The sequence below is a fragment of the Podarcis bocagei genome (genome assembly GCF_964188305.1).
Source record: "Podarcis bocagei genome assembly, chromosome: Z".
NCBI lineage: Eukaryota > Metazoa > Chordata > Lepidosauria > Squamata > Lacertidae > Podarcis > Podarcis bocagei.
In genome coordinates, this window is record NC_138140.1 from 23963638 (window position 1) to 23980016 (window position 16379).

General features: G+C 45.8%; 1 protein-coding gene across 5 annotated transcripts in view; it reads left to right on the forward strand.

Annotated features, from left to right (window-relative positions):
- Window positions 1–16379, forward strand: part of LOC308579137 (actin-binding protein WASF3-like) — an 81587-nt gene that overhangs the window by 55565 nt on the left and 9643 nt on the right. For 2 of the 5 annotated variants that reach the window (XM_081179902.1, XM_081179901.1), the window contains exons 4-8: window positions 8804–8957; window positions 9610–9727; window positions 10426–10601; window positions 11228–11491; window positions 14827–15218. In XM_081179902.1, the coding sequence (XP_081036028.1) occupies window positions 8804–8957; window positions 9610–9727; window positions 10426–10601; window positions 11228–11491; window positions 14827–15218 (1104 nt within the window). Of the gene's footprint in view, window positions 1–7357; window positions 8183–8803; window positions 8958–9609; window positions 9728–10425; window positions 10602–11227; window positions 11492–14826; window positions 15219–16379 lie in introns of those variants that run through there. The other 3 variants (XM_081179904.1, XM_081179903.1, XM_081179905.1) reach the window with 3 other exon arrangements.

Below are 16379 nucleotides of genomic sequence, written 5' to 3' on the forward strand. Positions count from 1 at the left end.
TGCAAAGGAGGGCAACCAAAATGATAAAGGGTCTGGAAACCAAGTCTCAAGAGGAATGGTTGAGGGTGTTTGTTGTGTTTAGCCTGGAAAAGAGGAGATGTGAAAGCCATCTTCAAATATCTAAAGGGCTGTCACATGGAAGATGGAGCAAGCTTGGTTTCCCCTGCTCCGGAGGGTAGGATCTGAACCAATGGCTTCAAGTGACAAGAAAGGAGATTCCAACTAAACATCAAGAACTTTCTGATAGTAAGAGTTGTTCGACAGTGGAGCAGACACCCTCGGGAGGCAGTGGACTTAAAAACCTTGGAGGTTTTTAAGCAGAGGTTGGATGGTCATCTGTCAGGGATGATTTAGTAGAGATTCCACATTGCAGGGGGGTGGACTAGATGACCCTCAGGGCACCTTCCAACTTTACAATTCTATGATTCTATGGCCCTTAGTTATCTGTGTCCTGTGAGTGAGATGTTTTAATTCTGCCTTTTAAAACACAATGGCCTTTTAGATTTTTCTTTGTCTTTCCATTTTATGCTAGCTTTAGTGTATGCGTTTGTGGTGTAGTGGTTAAGAGCGGTGGACTCGTAATCTGGTGAACCGGGTTCGATTCCCCGCTCCTCCACATGCAGCTGCTGGGTGACCTTGGGCTAGTCACACTTCTCTGAAGTCTCAGCCCCACTCACCTCACAGAGTGTTTGTTGTGGTGGAGGAAGGGAAAGGAGATTTTTAGCCGCTTTGAGACTCCTTAGGGTAGTGATAAAGTGGAATATCAAATCCAAACTCTTCTCTTCTTCTTCTTCTTATATATCAGGGGTGGCCAACTCCCAAGAGACTGTGATTTACTCACAGAGTTAAAAACTGGCTGTGATCTACCCCCTTTTTTGGGGTTCAGGTCAAAGTTGTTGAGTTTTTTTTAGGAAGGAGGAAGGCCCATTTTTGGGGGGTTCGGGTCAAAGTTGTTCAGTTTTTTCAGGGAGGAGGTAAAATGTTGAGCTTTTCTTAGGGGAGCCACAGTTGTTCAGCTTCTTTGGGGGGAGCCAATGATCTACCAGTGATCTACCACAGACGTCCAGTGATCTACCAGTAGATCACGATCTACCTGTTGGACATGCCTGTTATACATCATAAGTCACTTTGAATTACCTTGGTAAAAAAGCAACCAATAAAATATAACAAATAACAAAAACCAAAAACGTAGCTGTCTTTTCTCCATGGACCCACTTAAAGAAATATTGGCCAATTATTTATATGACTTATAACTGAACCATAAATAAATTTGCATCATAATAAAAATGCCCCCCGGCATGTTTTCTTTTGTTTTGAGATGCCATGCGCACCATCACTGAATAGGCATTCCCTCCCACCTGTAAGATAAGGGAAATGTATTTTAAAAGGTAACACCTATCACATGTAGGTCTTTTTTGTAAATTAGTGTCCCCAATTCATCAAACAATATGTGTTTTTTTAAAAATGCTAAAATTATTATAATGGGGTGGTGGGGGTGGGGGTTTTTTTAATATAGAGAAAGATGATATAACAGGTACCCTGAACCCAAACTGTGAATATCTTTAAATGTAAGCAACAACACTTTGAATTGGACCCAGAAATGGTAAGGTAAAAGGTAAAGGACCCCTGGACGGTTAAGTCCAGTCAAAGACAACTATGGGGTTGTGGAGTTCATCTCGCCTTCAGGCCAAGGGAGCCGGCGTTTGTCCACAGACAGTTTTCTGGGTCATGTGGCCAGCATGACTAAACCGCTACTGGTGCACGAAGGACCATGACAACTGCCAGAGCGCACGGAAATGCCGTTTACCTTCCCACCGCAGTGGTACCTATTTATCTACTTGCACTGGCATGCTTTTGAACTGCTAGGTTGACAGGAGGTGAGACAGAGCAACGGGAGCTCACCCCATCACGGGGATTCAAACCGCCAACCTTCTGATCAGCAAGCCCAAGAGGCTCAGTGTTTTAGACCACAGCGCCACCCATGTCCCAGAAATGAACTGAGAGCTAGTGCAGGTATCTCAGCACTAACAATATATTTTCCTTGTGCACAGTCCCAGTTAGCAGTCTTGCAACAGAAGTTTGCACTAACTGCAGTTTCCAAACTGCTGTTTCAGAGGCAGCCCCATATTTAACACATTGCATACAGTGATCAAACATAGAAGTTAGCAGGGCATGGATAACAGAAGCAAGGCTTTCCTGTGCATGAGGGAGAAATACATTATTGTTACAAAAGTTGGGTGTCACCCCCACAAGGCATGGTCAAGACTGTCATAACTTTAAGAAATCTGATTTATATACCGTATTTTTCGCCCCATAGGACGCTCCGCCCCATAGGACGCACCTAGTTTTTTTGGGGGGAAATAAAGGGGGGGAAATTCCCTTTATTTCCCCCCCCAAAAGCAGGTCGGGGAAACAGAAACAGGTCGAGGAACAGCGGGATGGCGGCGCTGCGCCTCCCTGCTGTCCCCCAAGCTTGTGGGGCTGGCCGATGTCTGCCCCGCGCGAGGGGCGCTCTGCTTCAGGGCGCCCCCCCCTGCGGGGCGGCAGGCTGCTATCCGCGGCGTGGGGAGCCTCGCCGGGAACTCCGGCAAGGCTCCCCATGCTGCGGATGTCTGTCTGGCGCGGGGGCACTCTGCTTCAGGGCGCCCTGCCCGCCGGGCGGCAGGCTGCTATCCGCAGCCTGGGGAGCCTTGCAGGAGTTCCCGTAGGGCTGCCTAGGCTGCAGATGTGTTCCTGAAGCCTGGAGAGCGAGAGGGGTCGGTGCGCACCGACCCCTCTCGCTCTCCAAGCTTCAGCAAAAGCCTGCATTCGCCCCATAGGACGCACCCAGATTTCCCCTTCATTTTTGGAGGGGAAAAAGTGTGTCCTATAGGGCGAAAAATATGGTACATACTTATACTTTCAGTCTGCATGGAGGGATTCCAGATCTTGCAGCATGGTCATTTCAAGAGGGGTTTGTCCCTCACATCAGTGCAGCACTGGAGTCCAAGGCATCTCTCCCAGCCCACCTTCAGCCAGCCTGCCCAAGATATAGCTCTCTTTTTTTCTCCCTTCTTCTTCCCAGCACACCTTTCTATAAAGACTATTTTCCTGTCACCTCACACACATACACCATCACCATCGCAACCTCTGTCTGCCTAGGGCCAAGGATTCCTCTTCGATGGGCCATCAACACTTTTTGTCATGTATCCCAGGTGAGGCCCTAACTGGGAAGGAAACTTAGTCTGTACTTTTCCACTGGCTTCCAATCTTCACTTCAATACTCCAAATAATCAAAATCCTACCATTTAATAATTTCTACAGTTTGGTGGGGAGGAGTGTCCCCTCACCCAAACATTATTGTCGCTGAACTAAATCAGACCACCTGACCACTTACAGATCAGTTGGTGGCCCTTACCGTTTACTTTTGTTGTTCATTTCTGCTGGCCTTGATTTTTTTAATGATTTTTCTACCTCCTTGTGTTCTCAACAGGTGGTGAGGAAGGATTCTTGCTCTTGCAGGATTAGCTTTAGCACTTAGTTTTCTCTGCTAATCCGCTGGGGGAGTGAAAGATGAGCTCTGAAGGACAGGATAAGCCCACTTGTTTTTCCATCAGCAGCTGGAAAACTTTCCTCAAAACAACCTTAACCTTTGGTGTTTTTCTCACTGCATTTTGGGTTGTGCTACTTCAAGCTTCAGAGCCTAGGACTTGCCAATGAAAAGGTCAGCGGTTCTAATCCCCACGACGGGGTGAGCTCCCGTTTCTCGGTCCCTGCTCCTGCCAACCTAGCAGTTCGAAACATGTCTCAGTGCAAGTAGATAAATAGGTACCGCTCCGGCGGGAAGGTAAACGGCATTTCCATGCGCTGTTCTGGTTTTCCAGAAGCAGCTTAGTCATGCTGGCCATATGACCCAGAAGCTGTATGCCGGCTCCCTCGACCAATAAAGTGAGATGAGCGCCACAACCCCAGAGTCGTCCGCAACTGGACCTAACGGTCAGGGGTCCCTTTACCTTTACTTCAAGCTACAGGTGGTGACTCCCATCAGTGAATGCTCCTAAGGTACACAACCCCCCATGTCCCCCCCCAAATACCATGGTTGGTTGGTGAGAGCAGAGTTATACCCTAGCCTTCTTCTCTGATATTAGGATTCAGTGGCTCTCAAAGTAGGCAGTACCATCCCAGGGCGAGGGGGGGGGATAATCTGTGTGAGGGCCGCTGAAACTGTACTTTACTATCAGATTTTGAAAAGCTGGTATCAATATATCAAGTTCATCAGTTTTTTTGAATTTATTGAAATACTTTTAACTGGATTTTTAATAAATGTGCAGTTGATCATTATTAATTCAATTTATATGCTGCCCTTTGTCAAAAGATCCCAGGGCAGTGTACAACATTAAAAACACATTACAGAACATAAATGATAAAAACATAATCGAAAACTTAATTAAAAACATACTGACAGACAGCCCGATAATAAAATAGTCATCCTAATAGCAGTCCTCTCCCTCACACTTTCACAAGCCATAGCTTATTTAATAGCCATAGGCCTGAGTAAAGAGGAATGTTTTTGCCTGGCGCCTAAATACATGCAATGATGGCATCAGGCAAGTCTCTCTGGGGAGAGCATTCCACAATCAGGGAGCCACTACAGAAAGGACCCGTTCTCTTGTTGTCACCCTCTGAACTTCTCTGGAATGGGGGATATAGAGAAGGGCCTTAGATGACAAGCGCAGGGTCGGGTCAGTTTGTATGGGGAGAGGTGATCCTTATAGTATTGAGCTCCAGAGCCATGTTATAGGTCAACACCAGAACTTTGAATTGGGCCCGGAAATTAATCAGAAGCCAGTACAGTTGTACCAGGATTGGTGATATATGCTCAAACCTACATGTTCTAGTGAGCAATCTGGCCATTGCATTTTGCACCAGCTGAAGTTTCTGAACTGTCTTCAGAGGCAGCCCCACGTATATCACATTGCAGTAATCCAACCTAGAGGTTACCAGAGGAGGCCACAGAACTCAGGCTATCCCTGTCCAGATAGGGGCACAGCTGGGCCACCAGCCAAAGCTGACAGAAGGCATTCCACACCACCGAGGCCGCCTGGGCCTTAAGCAACAGAATGGATCCAGGAGGGGAGTGTCTTCTTCTGTAAAGGCATCTTCTTCTGTTTGTCCCCGTGTCAGTTTCAATTTATTGGTTGATTTTTCTAGTAGGGCTGTTTCCCATACTATTTGGTACCTGACACCAAACCCTACATACATTAAGCAAAATAGAAACATCGCCACCCGACCCCCACAATCTTCCCCCCCAATGTCTCAACAAATGAAACTGATTTGTAAAAATGTTACACAGAAAAAATACGAGAGACATTACACATACTTCTGTAAAACACGAAAATCTTTAATTAAAAAAAAAAAAGAATGGATCCAGGAGCACCCCCAAGCCACGTACCTGCTGCATAAGAGGGACTGTAACCCTCTCAAGAGCAGGTAATCTTCCACCTAACTGTTCTGGGGAACCACTCACCAACAGTGCCTCAGTCTTACCTCCATTGAGCTTCAGTTTGTTGGCTCTCATCCAGTCCATTACCGAGGCAAAACAGCGGTCCTGCACATCCACTGCCTCACCTGCAGATGTACAGTGGTACCTCGTGTTACAGACACTTCAGGTTACAGATTCCGCTAACCCATCTCTTCAGGATGAGAACAGAAATTGTGCTCTGGCAGCACGGCAGCAGCAGGAGGCCCCATTAGCTAAAGTGGTGCTTCAGGTTAAGAACAGTTTCAGGTTAAGAACGGACCTCCGGAACGAATTAAGTACTTAACTCGAGGTACCACTGTAAAGGAGAAACAGAGTTGTCTGTCATTAGCATACTGCCAACAGTGTATGCCAAAACTCCAGATGACTCCATTCAGTGGTTCCATATAGATATTAAACAACATGGGGCATAGAATTGAGCCCTGAGGGACACCATATTGAAGGCCCCATGGTGCTAAAAACAAAACAAAACAAAAACCAGTCCTCAAACATCACCTGCTGAAAACGACCCCCAAGTAGGAATGGAACCACTTCAAAACAGGGCTGCCGACCCACAACTCAGATAGCCTCGCCAGAAGGATACAGTGGGCTATATGTATGTGAGCAGGAATACACGCATGCAGGAATATTCCACTGTTGGAGCCCTCACTTGAAGTCTGAAATGGTACAGCCCAGATTTGCAGTGGCTAACATGTAATCCACCAGATGTTGTTGGATTCCAACTCCCATTCTCCCTGATATCTGGCCATGCTGGCTGGGGGGATGATGGGAGCTGTAGTCCAACAACATAAGGAGGGACACAGCCTCTCTGCTCCCTGTTTTAGATCCATATTTGCCACCCACACTTAACCTTTTCAAAAGAGTGTAAGGGGTGTGAGCTCAGATGCACCAATAAAGACAGATGTCAGATTTCTTGAGTATAATGCTGTTTCACTTATTCAACAATAGATAATAGTTCTAGTATTTGCTTTAACACAGTTATTTTCTATGCTAGCTGCCTGACACACACAACTCCCACCTTCGGTCTGTCCCTGGCTGATCAGACTCCAATGCCCCAACCAGTAATCAGCACAACACTATTACCTACTAGCACAGGGGTCTGCAACCCGCGGCTCCGGAGCCGCATGTGGCTCTTTTACATCTTTGCTGCGGCTCTGGGGCGGATACTAGCGAGGGGAGGAGGCGCATTGTGCGCCCCGACACTCCTCACTGTGGTGGGCGCTGTACTGGCTGTGACGTCGCATGGGGGCGGTGCGTGCGTTAGTCACGCACCGTCCCGATGTCACCTTCCCGCCCGCTGTCAGATCGTGGCTCCGGAGATATATTTGTTTTAAATGTCGCAATGGTTTTGTGGCTCCCAGTTGTTGTTTTTTCTTCGGAAACGGGTCCAAGTGGCTCTTTTTTTCTTAAAGGTTGCAGACCCCTGTACTAGCAGATATCTCACAGAACAAGCAAAATGAGGCAGGCAGAAAACATCGGCACACTCTTGCTGGCTGGGAGAGAAGATCAGGCAGAGCAAGGAACGTGCAATGCAATCCATCCTCTCTCTGCTTCTTCCTCTGTAGGTCTGCCCCTTCCTTGTACAGTGGATGCTTGGGTTGCGAATGTGATCCGTGCAGGAAGCATGTTCGCAACCCGCAGCGTTCGCAACCCGCAGCGCCACGTCTATGCACACGCAGGTTGCGATTTGACGCTTCTGCGCCTGCACAAGCACCGAAACCCGGAAGTAACCCGTTCCAGTACTTCCGGGTTTGGCGCGGTGCACAACCCGAAATCGCTTAACAAAAAAGCGTCTGTAACCCAAGGTATGGCTGTACTTTGATGATAGGCCTGGGAAGTTCTTGCCAGTTTTTTTTAAAAAATCAATCTTGTTAAAAAAATTGAAAACAGGAACCTTCAGTTTAGCCTCATGAACAGCTGTCTAATCTCCCCATCTGCCATTTCCGTTAATCAGAAAATTGCCATCCTCCCACAAATCATACTGACCCCCTGCTTTCCTAGCAACCTTAATCTTTTTCAGAAATCTGATGAAGTAATTGCTTGTGTTCTACCACCCCTCAGTAGTGGAACTGGATAACTGCTGCTTCTTGGAAAGCGTAGGTGATGCAGAAGGCACAGAATATCCTGGGGGGTGTTGTTGTTGCTATAGCAATTTATCACCTGCCCTTTTGCCCAAGGTCCCAGGGCAGGTGCTTTGGCTGATTGGATACAGCTGGGGTGTGGGTGTTGGCCAAGGTCCTGCTTTGCTATAAAAGCAAGCGCTGCCGCACTTTCTGCCTTGGGAGCAGACCTACAGAAGACGGCGCGGGCTGGTTTGCACCATTCCAGCCCCTGGCCTGGTCTGCTCTCCAAGCCAGCAAGAGGGTGCTGAGCTTCTTTTTATTGCCTCGGGCTCATTTATCCTGTGAGGTGAATCAGGGGTGGGGAACTTCTGGCCCTCCAGGTGTTTTTGGGCTCCCAATTTCCATTGCCCCAGGCAATGTGGCCAATGGTCAGGGGATAAAGTCCAGCTACATCTGGAGGGCCACAAGGTTCCCCACCCCTGAAGTAACAGGGTCTTTGTAGAAAGTATGCTTGTACTTATAGCACATTTTAAAATCTGCAAGAATTCTCAAAGCAGAGATCATCACTGCAGTTTTCATGGTTCCACTCTCGATGCCGCTTGTAAGTAAGTAAATGTGAGATAACAGCTGTCTAAATCTTAGGGTTACGATCTTTAAGTCTCGATTGTGTGCACATTTACCTGGAAGTAAGTCTCTGTCTGAACTCAGTGAGACTTCCTTTTGAGTAGATTGCATAGGATTGTTAGTTCATTAAGTGTTAGTTCATTACTTTTAATTGTATTAAATATTTAACTTGCTTTTTCTGTATTTAAACTGTTTCCCCCTGTGTTTATATTACAAAAATTTATCATAGTAAATTACTGCATTTTTATTTTTATTTTTTAAAGTGTTTGTATTCTGTCAAACCTAGCTCTTGAGAGATGGGGGAGATTATGATCTGGCAGGCAGGAGTTTTAGGTTTCAGTAGGTGGTGGGATTCTGTCTTTAATCTTGCGCTCTCGCTCTCTCCCCCCCCCATTTAAATATTTAAAATACTGGTTATAACAAATTGCAGTATAGTGTAAAGCGTTACCTGCCTTGAGATGGTAGGATAAGCATGGGAATCATCGCACCAAAGAACCAGTGTGTGACTTGTAGGAAACAAAACCCACATTGTGTGTTGGGATTGCGGGTGCACAGTGTTGAGTTTCATCCTTTTCACGTTTCTGCCTTGCATTTCCAGTTTCACTGCAGGATATCAACATGCGGAAAGCTTTCAAGAGCTCCACCATTCAGAACCAACAGGTGGTGTCTCGCAATTCCATCCCAAACCCTGTGATGGAGATGTACCAGCGGTGCGATAAGCCCCCACCGCTCAACATCCTTACTCCTTACAGGTAGGGCATTTGGCAAAAGAGTCTCTGTTACTAAGTCTGTACCCATTTAGGGAGTCTAATAAGTTTAAAAGAAATTGTCCCGTGATGGTTAGCTTATTCAATTTAGGTGTTCCTTCATAGCAATGTGAATGTTTTCCTTATTGATAATTTACCATATTTTTCACTCTATCAGACGCACCCGACCATAAGACGCACCTAGTTTTAGAGGTGGACAACAAGAAAAAAATATTATCTTCCTCTCTACTCAGCACCTCTCCAGCGAAGCAGCAGAAGAAACGGAGCCCCTTCCATTTCTCCTGCCGTTTCGCTGAAGGGGTGCTGTGCAGAGAGGGAAAGCTACGCAGCGCCTCTCCAGTGAAGCGAAGCCAGGAGAGCAAGAGGGATCGGTGCGCACCGATCCATCTTGCTCTCCTGGCTTCAGCAAAAGCTGTGCAGCCTGCATTCGCTCCATAGGACACACACACATTTCCCCTTACTTTTTAGGAGGGGAAAAGTGCGTCTTATAGAGCGAAAAATACAGTATTCTCTTTGAGATGTGTGTTGTTGTTTTTTACAATCAAGTGGTGTATAAATTTTATGAAATAAAAATTAAAATAGTTCTCTCTCTCTACCTCTCCCTCCCCCCTCAACCCCCCCAACTTGCTCTTTCTAGAGATGACAAGAAAGACGGTTTGAAGTTTTACACGGACCCTTCATATTTCTTCAACTTGTGGAAAGAGAAGATGCTGCAGGCAACAGAGGACAAGAGGAAAGAGAAACGCAGGCAGAAGGTACATTTTTGTGAAGGGGGAATATATAGGAGTTGGGATTCAGGTAGTCTCTCTACAGAGCACGTAAGCAGATAATCTGCCTGTCTAGAGATGATTGAAAGAGAATTCTCACACCCCACCGGAGATTAAATGCTAAATAAATGGTTGATTACAAAAAGTTTTAATTGGGTTTTGATTAAATGTGCAATTCATTGTTACTGCTTTGAATTTTATTGTGTTATTATCTTTCTTAGTGGATGGTGAATAATGCTTTTTGTAGGGTAGGGTAGGGGGCACTGGGGATGAGTGTACAGAATCAAGGGGGCAGTGACCCCACTGTTATAGAATAACCTAGACAACCTCAGAATACAGGTGCGTGACCACATTTTTGAATCACCTGCATTATGAAAAAACAAACAAAGCACAGATCTCAGTAAATAAGGAGTGTGTTGAGCTGAAAGCATTCTCACCTTTCGTTGTGCTGGGGTTTGTTTTTTTCTTGTAAGGAATTATTTACATATGGGAAACTCAAATACACACACACACACACACACACACACTAAAAAGAAACCCTCAGACTCTGCAGCCTGAAGGTGGTGTATTCTGTTTTTACCCCTTGGGGATTCTGTTTCATTGTGGAGGCCAGCCAAGCCTTACAATTCACATCAGTAGCAGAAAGGTGGTTGACACAGCAGATACTTTACTCTGTTTCTCTACAGGAGCAGCGGCTGGTTGAAGACTCCACCAGGGAAGTGAAGAAAGTGCGAAAGGCTCGCAACCGGCGGCTGGAATGGAACATGATGGCATACGATAAGGAATTCCGGCCCGATAACAGGTTCTCACCATCCCCATATCACATGGCCTCATCGGAAGGATCACTGTCCCCAGATAATAGGCAGGTTTTATGTATTACACGCTTTGCTCTATCTTTTTTCTTTTGCTGTTTTTGGGCTTGATTATTGTTTGACTTATTATTTTTCTGGATGCTTTTATTGCTCACAACAGCAAGGGTTCTGATCTGACTAGCTGGAGGTTCAGGGAAATGAGGCCTTTTGAGAAACTCTCCCCCTGCCCCAAATAAAAAAAACACCAATGTTTGTTGCTCTGGGGCTGCTGAATCATTGCATGGGCTTTGCTTCTGCATTCACATGATGCTGAGATGAGAAGTCAGTGTGCTGTTTGGAGCACAAGTTAGGAGTCCTTAAACCCCTATAGAAGGCTAATCTCTTAAACTGTGGTGCTAACTTCCTAATCCATGCCTGCTCCATCCTTGCTGCATGTGTGTGTTCCTTTTAGAGTGTGTGTTTGTGTGTGTGTGTGTGTGTGTGTGTGTGTGCGTGTGTAAATGTGTGTGTGCGCGCGCGTGCGTGCACACACACATGCACACGCACACACACACACACACCATGCCTTGATCCCAGCAGCTAATAGATGTCATCTTAATTTTCCCTTCAGTTTGGCTCCTTCCATCCACCCACCCCATTCAGGAGTACAACCTTTTGGTGTTTTTGTGTGTGACAGATCTTATGCGTCAGATGCAGCTGATCACTCATACCCGGCCAGCCCTAACCATCCTGCCCAGCAGATATTAGCTCCAGCCTCACACCTGTCAGCAGACAACAAAGAGGTCATCCTGGTGGCTAACCAGGCCCAGGAACATGTCTACAGGCCCTCAGCAGCAGGAAGCCGGCAGAACAGTCTCAACCGGGTCCAACAGCCCCATGTACCGCAGCCGTCAGAGACTATGCTAAATGGACCGAGGCCTCAGATAGTCAAGGATTATGGGTATGGATTCCTGCCTGCTTTCCTTCCCCTGTTAGGTGTGGCTTTCTGCTTTCAGAAAGAGAGTTTGGCACTTTCTAAAGCTACCAGGGTATTGATAGTGTAGGAAACTTGTGTAGGAAAGGTGTTGAGAAGCAGAATGCAGTCAGATCCATGGATAGCCAAGGAGCTGGGAAACTTGACCCCAACCACTTTCTTTGCCATTGATTTATTTTTTTATTTTTTGGTATGGCCAAGCTCAAGTTTCCACCCTTTGGTTTCCACATTGGAAAGCAACTGGTCCAGAGATCAGATGATTACAAGGAATACAGCTGTATTCGTCAATCCTGGGAAACATGAGGAAAATATAAGTATTCCTCTTTTACTACATTTGTTGGAAGATCATATGGGTTTTCCCCATGGTAGGGCAGGCTTGCATTCTGTAAAACCAGCTGGCAACAATATGGTTGCCCAGAGGCTGCTCATTGGTACAGTAATGTGAGTGACAATCTAAGTCCTACCAGGACTCCCAAGAGAGAACTTGACTGTATATTCATCACTGTTCATCCCTTCATGTAAATGCCAGCCAGCATCCATTTCGCCCTGCCTGGGAAAGTGCTGGAATCTGAAACAGCACTGAATGCTGCTGGCTTTCTCTGGTGGCCACAAGGGCAAGCTGACTTCATTCCGTTAGGCTCAGCAAGAATCCCCTATCATTTCCCTGCATCCTTTACTCACCTAGCTCCTTTTCCCTTGATTAAGTTCTCTCCCAGTTGTTCCTAGTCTTTGTCATTACTCAGTAAATGAATGCTGAAAACTTAGCTTAAGAGCCAAATTCTGCCATTCCCATGCTGCTCTTGACCCCCTTTTGCATGGAGGCCCATGGGCAGAATTTACTCCCTCATTGTTAAGTAAGTTGGCATGTAAATTATTGCAAATTATTTTTTTCCTCCTTTGGAAGAAGAGGTATCCCCATTGGAAAAATTAAACCGTGTGCAAGTCCTTGTAGGATCAATGGCTAAGGGCTGATATGTAATGAGCTTCAAAAGCCAGGCTTGAAAAAAGACCAAGGGGGCTGCATAGAAAATATAGAAATGCAATAGGCTGACAACTATAGCTGGATGATCTGTAAAATGTGAAATAGCACTTCTAGACAAAGGGCTTATCCATACTTACCTTTTGCCCTGCACTTTACAGCAACAGGTCCTTGCTTCAAAGCTCCATGTCCAAGTGTCCTTTTCCTCTTAGGACTTTCCCCTGCAAAAACCTGTTCTTTAAAGCTGAAGTGCAGCAATTCAGGTTTTCCGTGGATTGCTATTTGCTCTGATTCACTGGTAAAGAGTGGGTTTTTGCAGGGAAATCTCCGGGGGTGGGGAAGCGGGGAGTTCTCAGATATGGAGCTTTAAAGTGCAGTCCATGCCTAGAAAGTGTGGAGGAAAGGTAAGTGTGAATGAGCCCTATGTGTGCAAACAACGGACTGTATTTTTCAGGACTATGGACAGCAGACAGCGAGAGAGCAGTTACTTCTCCTATGAGATTTTTGTCTGGAAAGGGGTTTTATTGAATTCGCCAGTCAGTTTTTCACCATTCAGATTGTTGTCCAAACAGACACAATTAGTATTAAACATGTATGCCATCTGAGCATGAGATTTGATAGTAGTGAGTACATTTGGGAAGCTCATCTGAATGCTAGTTGTGAGGAATCACAGGTGGGGAGAGTGCTGTTGCACGCAGATCCTGCTTGCTGTGAGATTTGTGAGATCAATATAGTGGACTAAATGGCCCTTTGGACTGATTCAGCAGGACTTTTCTGATGTGTGTGTGTCATTTTTTATTTTTTAAAATCTCCTTAGATGCTCCTGTTAGAAGGTATAGTGGTTAATGATAACCAACATGAAATGGTATTATGCAACCTAATTATTGCATTAATTGGGAAAGGGCCATGGCTTAGTGGTGCAGCATCTGCTTAGCATGCAGAAGGTCCCTGGTTCATTCCCTGGCATTTTTGGAGGGGACTGGAAGAGTCCCCTGCCTGAAACCCTGGAAAGCCACTTCCAGGCAGCATACATAACATGCAGTAGCATTTCCTTTTTACCTCTTCTCCAAAAATTAAGAGGTTTTAGTCTAGTTTACTATGGTCCCTCAGTCTTTACTGGTTAACTGCTTGCCTAGGATAACAAAAGGTTTTTGCACATCTTGGTGGGTCATGAGTTGGGCAAGCTCAGCACAGGAGTTTGTTAGCAACTGGACTTTCTTGCACTAGTACTGGTTGCCATTCTGTATCTGGGTGCCTGCCATGTCTGAGTACTGTGAAAATTCCCATGTATGTGGGACTGTATCTGCTCTAGTTTGCTTACTTGGAGGGAAGAGCTGCCTTTAACCATAGCTCTAGCTCCAAAGTTGTGCAGCAGTTAAGAAGGGCTAAACTTAAAACAGCCTAATTCTGTGACTTGAGCTGCTCATTTGTTTTTGTTTCCATTTTATTATACATGCAATAAAGTAAAACAAAATATCCATAAAGAAATAATCAAACAATTACAGCAGGTTGAAAACAACATAAGGTTGAGCAGTATCATTAAACTTCTTGTTCCTAAACATTACAAAAAAACACAAATTCTTCCACAACCTATTAGAAGAAGAAGAAGAAGAGGAGGAGGAGTTTGGATTTGATATCTCACTTTATCACTACCCAAAGGAGTCTCAAAGCGGCTAACATTCTCCTTTCCCTTCCTCCCCCACAACAAACACTCTGTGAGGTGAATGGGGCTGAGAGACTTCAGAGAAGTGCGACTAGCCCAAGGTCACCCAGCAGCTGCATGTGGAGGAGCGGAGACGCGAACCCGGTTCCCCAGATTACGAGACTACCACTCTTAACCACTACACCACACTGGTTGATTTATTTAGGTTGATTTATGTGTATTATTTTATAATTATTTAGCTCAATCAACTGTTACTATAGACCAGGGTGTGTTTCCCCCCCCAAACCCTTAACATATATTACGAGATAAAACCTCCACCCTCCATTTTTAGCTATCATAATCTTAGCAGTTATAAGGTTGATCACTATTTTTCGATCATTTCCAAAGATAACACCTTCCAGATAACAAAGTAGAAATATTTTCAGTTCTAACAGTGAACAATATTAGAAACATTAGCCTTTTGAAACAGATTTTCAAAATGTTTGTATCTGAGAGAGTTCCAAAAGATGTGTCTGTAATTCACTTTACTCGATCCACGTAATCTAGCATTTATCTGATGCCAACCTATATATTAAGTTTAACTTGTAGTTTTTGTATGTGTGCCATGTTTGATTGGACCAGAGTCTGTTTCAAATTGTCCCTTTCCCTTTCTCATTTCAGCCCCCAGCAAGTGCCAATGGCCGAGTACTTTGTGCCACCTGCTCCCCCTCCCCCTCCCCCGGTGATACCCTCCGCTCAAACTGCCTTTGACAGCCCTATCTCTGCCCCTCCCACAATGGCGCCCAGTGCAGCTGCCACTGCTGCTCACTCCTCTTACGCACCTTCCCCTCCACCGGCCCCACCTTGCCCCTACTCTGCTTCTCCCCCTCAGACTGGCCCAATGGGGCCCCCCGTTGCACCTCCGCCCCCTCCCCCTGGACCCCCAACGATTACCACCTCACCAGCTCACTTGGCCTCTCCCCCAGCCATGACGGTTGAACCACGGAAGCCTCAGTTCCCGCTGATACCAATGAGTGATGCCAGGAGCGACCTGCTTGCTGCAATTCGTAGAGGTGAGCACCGGCTTTTTCTGTATGACAATATTCTCTCCCACAAAGAGTCCACATTTTTATTTATTTGTTTGCTTTTGAAGTTCTAAAGGGTAAAAATAAAGTGATTGGAAGCCATTAAACAATGCTCATCCAAACAGCATATTCAGGCATCAGTGCTTCCAATAGTACCTTCCATGGTGCCCATGAAAGGTCTCAGTAAATATCTCATCCAAATCCACCATTTGTGAGAGGCTGGCTGCTCTTCCGCCTCAGTTCCTGTTTGCATTGGCTTGATCTCTCATTCTCCTTAAACAGGAGACTTAGAGTGCTTGTCTTTGTGAGTGAGCATGGTGTATGATGACTGATGTAGATGTATTTTATCCCCTTAATGGGATCCAAGCCCACTCCATTTTGTGGTCATGCCTCTTTTTCTGCTATTTTAGTTGTGGTAGTCATTTTCTTTTATGCCATGCTCGATGGCGGCTATTTTTGTGGCTGGTACCCACACCACATTTTCAGAATTCCAAAGGTGCCCAATGGTCCCAAAAGGTTGGCTGCCCTTTAACGAATGCAGAATTAATTAGTATCAAACAAATAAAGTGACTGGGAAGGGATGGAGATTTGTTTTGACCAGGCCTGTACAAATTGATCACTGTCCCACAATTCCATCTACTCCCACCTTTCCATGGCTAGGAGGAGAAGTGAAGCTCCATTTCCCTCTACAATTGGGGAGGAAGCAATGCCCATTGTTTGTGCTGAGCTGTGGAGGGTTCAGTGCAACTGCAGGGGAAATCTCAGTCCAACCTCTGTAGCTCCAAGCTGGAAATGGAAGCTAGAGGTGGATGTCTAGGTAATCAGGCCCTTTGGCACCAGGTGCCAAGACAAGCCCCAGATTTTCCTCTGCCTTCAGCAAGGAAAAATGGGTGGATAATGGCCACTCAAGCTTCCTAACAGCAAAACAAGCCCAGCTCCTAATTTGGAACTAGAGGTTGGTGGGGATCACCCCTACTGTTGTGCTGGGCTTCTCGAGGTGATCTATTCCTGCATTTCAGGGTGTTGGATTTACTGACCCTTTGGGTGCCTTCCAGCTCTACAGATTTGTTTCTAAGCTCAGTGTTGCTGCTGGGACCCCAGTTGGGACTTGGGAAGGGAACAGGGATTGTCTTTCATGACTTGGAGTCT